Raw genomic sequence first — 8,690 nt, forward strand, 5'->3', positions numbered from 1 at the left:
ATCCAGCTATGGTTCAAATAGTTTAGAACTACCTATTCCAATGGCGGATGAAGAGTACAACTCTCAACGGCTAAAGAGCGGATGAGAATGATATGTCATTCCAACGGTCAACAGGATGGTGTTGAACATGTCACCATAGGTCAAATAACTTCACTGGCCAACGTGTTCCGGGCCAGGGGCGTGCCACTATAAATATGTGGATTTCGGCTGCTGTTGCCTCCGGAAATATGCTGTTCAGGGCTGATCACCCGTTCAGTTGCCAGACACGGACTAAAATAAGTCTGGCAAACTAATGATTACGAAAACTACAAACAAATATCCAAATACTAGATCGAAGGTAGCTGGGCAGACGTCTTCTTCTGACTCTATGACGGGCCAGCGGGAACCTGGCACACCATCACAGACTGTTGGTCCTGATATGTCTCGTCTACCTACCTTCAAACCACTTGTAGTATCCACCTACAATGTGCGTACACTACACCAACAAGGAAAAACCCATCAACTATTTACGGGTTGTAGCGATGCAGGCGTCGACATAGTCGGTGTGCAAGAACACCGTCTTATTACATCATCCCCCACTGACGAGTTATGGTCAGACGACAAGAACTGGGTACTTATTTACAGTTCTGCCACAGACCAGAGGCAGGGAGGTGTTGGACTTCTAATGTCAAGGCACATCCATAGGTGTCTCCAGAGCGTGCAGACCATCAATCAAAGAATACTAACAGCTTCATTTAATGGGAACCCCCAGCTTACGGTTACAATTATTTAAGCCCCAACTGAATCAGCAACCTCAGGAGAAAAGGACAGTTTCTATAATCCACTAGAAGACCATCTTGAAAAGGTGAAGAGGCACAACATCCACCTCGTCATTGGTGATTTCAATGCCAGAATTGGCCAAGATAGCCATGTATCTCATCCAGCTGTGGTTGGTCCTCATTGTTTTTACGACACAACAAATGACAATGGAGAAAGATTAGTGAATTTATGCCAGGAATTCAAGCTCCGTCCTTCACAATCAAGATTTCCCCAACCCAAAAGTCGTCTCTGGACATGGATGCACCCAACGGGCTCAAAACACCAACTGGACCACATCCTTGTCAACAGCAAGTGGGTTAATTCCCTGCGCAATTGCAGAGCTTATAACTCTGTAGAGCTGGATTCAGACCATCGAATACTCAGCATACGACTGCACACCAGTCTCCGAACCACCAAAGGTAAACCTTGTAAGAGGCCTAAGTACAACTGGAAGAAGCTGCTTCATGCTCCTACTAAGAACCGTTTCCAAATTGAACTTTCAAACAGATTCCAGGTCCTCCAGTGTGACGACAACGACCAGTCACCAATTTCTGAGAGGTATGAAATGTTTGAGAAAGTAGTCGAAGAAGTCGCGGAAGAGGTTGTTGGAAAATGTAGCCCTTGTGGAATGCCAAGCTGGGTGACAGACAAGACCCTCAAGTTAAGATCAGAAAGAGATGCAGCCAAGAAGACATATCTACTTGTTAGAACTCGCCATGCCAGAGAAGTGTGGAGAAAGCTCAACACCCAGCTCAACGAGTCATATAGGGCTGATGAACTTGCCTCTATACACAGGCAGATGGAAGACCTGCAAGTAGCAAATGAAAATGGCAATTACAACACCACATGGAAAATAATCCACGACATCTCGGGGAAGAAGAAGAGATCAAATCCCAAAGTGAAGAAGAGAGATGGGACAATCCCCTCAAGCGACAAAGAACTACTTGCTGAGTGGAAGGACTACTTCTGTGCCTTGCTGAACAATGACAATGGACCACCAACATCTGATCTCCCACCACCCGCCGACCAGGACTTGCCCATTTGTGCTGACCCCCCTACCCCGGAAGAGACAAGAAAAGCCATTCAAGCAATGAAAACAAACAAAGGACTGGACTGTGCGATTACCACTGAGGCACTCCAGGGTGGTGGTGAAGCTATGGTAGACATCATCCATAAATTCTGCGTGGAAGTTTTTACAAAGCTTACGCCACCAGAACAGTGGATTACCAATGTTATTGTTCCACTTCCAAAGAAAGGAGACCTCAGCCTCATGAACAACTATAGAGGAATCACACTGATGTCAGTTGCAGCTAAGGTGTACAATAGGATCCTACTGAACAGAATTAGGGACCATGTTGATCCTGTAATAAGAAGTAACCAGGCCGGATTTAGACCAGGCAGAAGCTGTGCTCAGCAAACGCATATCCTCCGTAGAATCATGGAGGCTTTCCATAGTTACCAACTTCCACTAACTATAACATTCATTGACTTCAAGAAAGCCTTTGACTCAATCAACAGGAAGATGATGTTTTCTGTTTTGCGGCACTATGGTATCCCTGAGAGCATCGTAAAAGCAATACGTGTACTGTATACTAATTCGCAAAGTGCCGTATTGGTAGATGGCAACATCTCGGATCCCTTCCTAGTGACTACTGGAGTATTGCAGGGGGATGTTCTAGCCCCATTCCTATTCATTGTTCTCATTGACTATTTGATGACGATGGCTACCGAGGGGAATAACAGCGGTGTTGAAACACACCCGCGTCGCTCCAGGCGTTATCCTGCCAAGGTTTTGAATGACTTGGATTTCGCTGATGATATTGCCTTGCTTGAATCTTCCATCCCGCGGGCACAGGCACAGCTGACCAGAACAGCGGCTGCAGCAGAAAGCCTGGGTCTCATCATCAGTGTTCCCAAAACTGAGTACATGACCATCAACTGCAATCCTCAACCACCACTCCAAGTATACGGAGAACCCATCAAGTATGTCACTGATTTTAAATATCTTGGTTCCATGATGGGCTCTAGCACCAGTGACCTCTCCCGACGGAAGGCGCTTGCTTGGTATGCATTTTGGAAACTGGAGCATCTGTGGAGAAGTCCAACAATCACTGTTGCAACCAAAGTCAAGCTGTTTAACACCACTTGTGTTACAGTATTGCTCTATGGCTGTGAGTCCTGGGTGATATCTACTGATATGGAAAATAAGATCAACGCTTTTGGTACATCATGTTACAGGATAATGCTGAACATCAAGCGCACCGACCATGTTAGTAATGAAAGGGTCTATACCATCACCAACACTGTGCCTCTTATCAACTCTGTCAGATCACGACAACTACGATTCCTGGGACATATCCTGAGGATGCAGGAAGATGAACCATGCAGAAGATATGCTCTCTACACCCCATTACATGGTAAAAGAAGACCTGGAAAGCAAAGAACATCCTACTTGTCTTATGTGCAAAAACTGTTGGGGGATTTCGACAACTTTCTACTGCCAGATGCCATTGCCACTTTGGCTTCAGATCGTAGTACATGGAGAAACTTTGTAGTCGCCTGCTTCGCAGCCGAATGAAATGAAAAATGAATGAATGTAGTCCACTTGCCCATTGTCATGATTGTTCATACTCTGGATATTGCATTTAAGCTTAAAACTCCGATTTAATTAATTTGTGCACAATTGATAGATTTTCACAACTGATCATCTTTTCAGTCACCGTACTCCCTCTGTATGTTAGCTTCCCAAGTGGACTACTGACTTTGGATTGCGGTTAACATTTTTAACATGGGACTCTATGGAGAGTTAGGCCAATTTCTGGCCTAACTAAAATTGGTCATGATGTAATGCATCTTCAAATGAATCTGGATTGTGATTGGTCGCCCAGATCTCGTTATTGTTTAAATCCTCCCGACACGTACCATTACCATTAACTATACATGGTACACAGCTATCTTTGGAATGCGGCGCTTTTGTGCTGGCGCGAAAGTTGGTGGATGAACGTACGCATCTAGCGCGTATTGTACCACCATGCTTAGTCTTGTGGTTAGATTTGATTGATAAACAAGTATGATTGACAGTGTGTTTAAGAGAACGAAGTCCCTGGGTAAAGTTCTGCTTAAAAGTCCATAGTCGATTTTTAACTCGTAATAAACTGGCAGATTCTAAAATTAGAATTGTTCAGTATTGAAGTGCCATTATAATTATGCCATTATGATATGTTGCATTCAATAATATAAGCCTACGTATACTTTACTTTTACTGTCACAAATATAATTATATAAACTTTTTTATAACCATTTTATACTAGTATTTTGATGTAATAAATATCAGTATAATTTCGAGTTCAACTGAATGCGTTCATCATGATTAATAACGTATTTTTATTTATCAAAAATCGACTATGGCATAGTCTATGGTAAATATAGTATGTGTAGGTCACTAATGTATCACCGAGTCATCAGTCATGACCTGTAATTCTGCCTCAGGGTTGTGTTGTAAAACTCCCTATGGGGTTAGTTGTTACACTGTAACAACCTACCCCATGTAACAACCTACCCCAATTACATTTTACATGTGTTGAACTCAATTTTGTTTCAATTTTCATTTTACTGTGTATTTTGCTTTACCTAGAGCTGTAATTGTTCTGCTGTTAATGATGCCAAGAACCTGGAAAAGGAAGACAGAGAGGGGAAAAACACCTCTTAATGTAATGGAAGGCTGCTGCCCAACGTGTGTTGGAATATAAAATAAAAAAATGATCTAAATGCTTCTAAAGGCCTATAAAAGGACCATAAAATTTTGTAACATTGTAACAACTTACCCCACATGGTGTAACAACTTACCCGGTATGCGGGGTAAGTTGTTACAAAAAATTACCTTCATTAGTTAATTAGTGGTTAATTGATGTTTTCATGTTTTGTATGCCCCAAATTTTAGTAAACATAATGGGCTAACCACAGACCCAAGATAGAGTGTTTGAGTTCTTTCATTGGAATTATATGGGGCAAAAAGTAAATTTTGTAACGTCCATCCCCGGTCTCCCCTACTGCAGGGTTCAAACCAATATGAGTCAAATCCTTAACCATTGTGCTCTCACAGTCTCCTTTAATAATAACATTATTCTACTATTTACCCTTTTCAGGGTTGTCGTATTTTCAAGTATTTCCTTATGATAACCATAACTACCGGTAGCTTTCTACCACAATAATGACTTTATGTCATGTCAGCCAAATTAATTGTTTCTTCATCAAACTCAGGGCAAAGGTTTTGTCGTGTGTGGGGTGTTCGACCCTGACACATAACAGGACCCAATTTTTACTCCCCCCCCCCTCCCCGTTTTTAAATGTTCCATTAATTAAACGTTTCTGTAGATTTAGTATTTTCCTAATTAAAAGCGTTTTATTTAAAAGTTGCCCAATGACGTATGTGTGCCAAAAATCTCTTACCCCTGGCACTTTTGACTCGCTAAATATTTCCTGTCCTTACCTTTAACCTGCCAAAATTGCTTACCCACTTTTTGCCTCTTGCAAAAATTGCTTCTTCCTCAGTCTTTTTGCCCACCGGAGGGACAGATATAATCAGTTATTGCATATAGCCCATAAGTCACTATTCCTGAACTGAACTTAATTATTCTAGTATCCTACCAAACTCTAGAAAACTAATCGTAGATACTATTTGGTATTTAAAGTTAACTATAAGAGAAAGGTAAACTGATGCAAAGTTAAGTAAAGCAAAGTAAAATGCAGAAATAAATTTTGAAGTGAAGCAGAGAAAAGGTAAACCTACCTGGTAAAGTGAATTTTGAAAAACTTCACGTAAAATAAAATGAATTAAACTTAACCTATGTGAAGTGAAGTGAAGTGAAGTGAACTAAAGTGAAAAGTGAGTTACAAACTAAAACTGGACTGGACTAAACTAAACTATACACTCGCCAATACCGTCCATAAACACCATAGGGTCGTATGTGTCATATACTTTTTAAACGCGGTAATATCGATCACGCCACCGGTTTGCCAAAGCGGCAGCACTCACAGGAGTTCAATCAAGTCAACTCGGGAGTGGTGCCGCTCTGAAGTATGAGAACATGATACGATTTTTGGGATGCTAAGTGGCAACATTGGCTTTTATGGTCATGCCGCTGCCGCTCAGAGTTGTGCCGCACCGTTCAGGTGGTGTATGACGTGCAATCCCTAAATTCAGTAAATTTTCATCGTCAACCGTGTAATTGAATGGGATTATTTTAAAATTTTAAAACGCTTGAAATATCACAAACAAATAGGCCTATGTTGATAAATAATATAAATACAAGCTAAAACCGTTGGGGTTCGATAATGAACCCCACAAAACTAACCGAGTATATGGAAAATGCCATACGGCCGGGCGGTTTCACGAGTTGCCGGCTCGATCGTGTCATCCGCCGCCTGGCACCGTTTGCAGAAAAGTACAAGCGGCATGATAAAGCGTCACGCCGCGCAGCGGCAAGCGGCAGAAAGTATGAAACCAGCATATAAGGTTTACGTTTATGTCGATCAAAACGTGAATGTTTGACATTTTGAGATTTTGCTAAACAGCTTTGATTTTAGGGTGGGTATGAACGTTTGGACAGTATTTTTGTGGTAAATGAGAGCACGTATCAGACATATCGAATTACATTCTGAATACGAAGAATGTCCTTCTGAATACAAATAACTTCGATATTCAGATCATTACATGATCGAACATGCTATTGCATTATTGCATAGAAAGCACCCCGTGTTCTTACGGATCACTAAACGTTCAACAGAAAACGTTTAAGTGTCTGGTTTTATAAAAGGTATAAAACGTGTTAATAACACTCAGAAAACCGTTTTCTTAAACTTGATGCAAAGCATTATAATGTTATTTAGTGTTGACAAAATATTTTGCACAAATGTGTGCCAAAAATATTTTCCAATAACATTTTGACAACATTTTAAAAATACTGTTGTAGTGTTTTTCATATATAGACTAAAACGTTTTTTAAAATCGTCATATAACCAGATATTTTTAAATGTCTGGTTATATGAAGATTTTAAAAACATTTAAAATGTTACTAAAACGTTTTAAAATTGTCCATAATAGGTCTGTCACACTACACCGAATAGGTCTTCCGTACAAAAAACGGATGGTATTTTAGTAAATCCGTTGTTGTTCGTCAATGATCGTTTTATGTTCTTTTTATGTCCTGCTATCATCCGCCAAATGCGTTTCGTGTTAGGTGATGTTCGTTAAGTCCGTCGGCAAGTTTGTGCATGCACAAAACTTGAAACGGAGTGTACCGAATACACATGTTCGGTATTTATCCGATGTGTGTTCGTATGGTGCTGCATATTGCCGGAGTTTGTTCGCTCTCCTTTCGTTCATATTCGTTCTTTGTTCGTTGCACTCGGCCCGTGTTCGTTGCAAACACGTTCCTGTGAGGCCTCCCCCCCCAAAATATTCGGTATGATGTACGTTGACCCAGTCCGTCTTAGTGTCACACTACACCGGATCGGTCTTCCGTACAAGAAACGGACGGTATTTTAGCAAATCCGTTAGTGTTCGTCAATGTTCGTTTTATGTTCTTCATATGTCCTGCTATTATCCGCCAAATGCGTTTCGTGTTAGGTGATGTTCGTTAAGTCCGTCGGCAAGTTTGTGCATGCACAAAACTTGAAACGGAGTGTACCGAATACACATGTTCGGTATTTATCCGATGTGTGTTCGTATGGTGCTGCATATTGCCGGAGTTTGTTCGCTCTCCTTTCGTTCATATTCGTTCTTTGTTCGTTGCACTCGGCCCGTGTTCGTTGCAAACACGTTCCTGTGAGGCCTTCACCCCCAAATATTCGGTATGATGTACGTTGACCCAGTCCGTCTTAGTGTCACACTACACCGGATCGGTCTTCCGTACAAGAAACGGACGGTATTTTAGCAAATCCGTTAGTGTTCGTCAATGTTCGTTTTATGTTCTTCATATGTCCTGCTATTATCCGCCAAATGCGTTTCGTGTTAGGTGATGTTTTTTAGTCCGTCGACACTCCGTTTCAAGTTTTGTGCATGCACAAAACTTGAAACGGAATGTGCCAGATACACATGTTCGGAAGTTGTCCGATGTGTGTTCGTACGATCCTGTATATATTCGATTGGTTTGTTCGTTATTCTTTCGTTTATATACCGCAGGTGTTTGGGAGGTTTCGCAGGTTTTTGTGCCGGATGTAGGCCTATGGCGAACATGTGCAGCGATCATGGGGGGGGGGGCTCTTTCTGAAGGGTGTGGGACGCAATATCAAATCCCCCCAGTAGTTTTAGTAGTGACTGACAAGTAGAAAAAAGGGGAAAAGAAGAAAAAAAAAAGAATAGAGAATAGAAAGTGAGAAAAATTGAACAGAGAAGAGAAAAAGTTAAATTGCATGTAATAAGTAGGTCCATGCATGTAAGTAGTATTGGGGGAGGGGCACTTTCTGAAGGGTAGAGGACGCGATATCAAATTCCTACCAGTTTTAGTGATTGACAAGAAAGAAAAAAGAAAGAAAAGGTTAAATTGTACGTTATTGAGTAGGCCCAGGATAGCAGTAAGCCTAAGTATAGGCCTGTGATTATTATAGGCAGTGCTTAAAGGTGGGTCCTTGGCCCAAAAGCCTGTGAAAATTATTGCCGGCCCGTCGATATGTAGGGCCCGTGACATTTTGTCACCAGAAGTCAGTATTTAAGACGGACTTAGGTCTATTACTGACTTTAACATATCAATCCATGCATGCTTTACCTGAAATTACGAGTCTGAAGTCTTATAGGCCTATCTAAGTGTCAGTGGACCAGTGTAACATTTTAAATTTTGCAAATTCAGTTCGGGCCTTCTTTGTTTTTTTTGTTTAACATGTTTAAGGCAATA

General features: G+C 41.3%; 1 protein-coding gene across 1 annotated transcript; it reads left to right on the plus strand.

The window, feature by feature from the left end:
* Nucleotides 1-367: 367 nt before the first annotated feature.
* Nucleotides 368-4,507, plus strand: LOC140167862 (uncharacterized). Its single transcript, XM_072191152.1, has 3 exons — nucleotides 368-650; nucleotides 774-1,957; nucleotides 4,433-4,507. Exons 1-3 carry the CDS (start codon nucleotides 368-370, stop codon nucleotides 4,505-4,507), a joined length of 1,542 nt encoding a protein of 513 aa, XP_072047253.1.
* Nucleotides 4,508-8,690: the final 4,183 nt, after the last annotated feature.

This window comes from Amphiura filiformis, chromosome 13 (genome assembly GCF_039555335.1).
Source record: "Amphiura filiformis chromosome 13, Afil_fr2py, whole genome shotgun sequence".
Classification (NCBI taxonomy): domain Eukaryota; kingdom Metazoa; phylum Echinodermata; class Ophiuroidea; order Amphilepidida; family Amphiuridae; genus Amphiura; species Amphiura filiformis.

What these genes read in the sequence shown, in the direction of transcription:
- LOC140167862 (XM_072191152.1), top strand. Translation starts at nt 368, where the DNA reads ATGACGGGCCAGCGGGAACCTGGCACACCATCACAGACTGTTGGTCCT. An exon ending in CACAGACCAGAGGCAGGGAG is followed by an intron (nt 651 to 773) that starts GTGTTGGACTTC and finishes CAATTATTTAAG; the next exon opens with CCCCAACTGAATCAGCAACC. An exon ending in AGGGTGGTGGTGAAGCTATG is followed by an intron (nt 1,958 to 4,432) that starts GTAGACATCATC and finishes TGCTTTACCTAG; the next exon opens with AGCTGTAATTGTTCTGCTGT.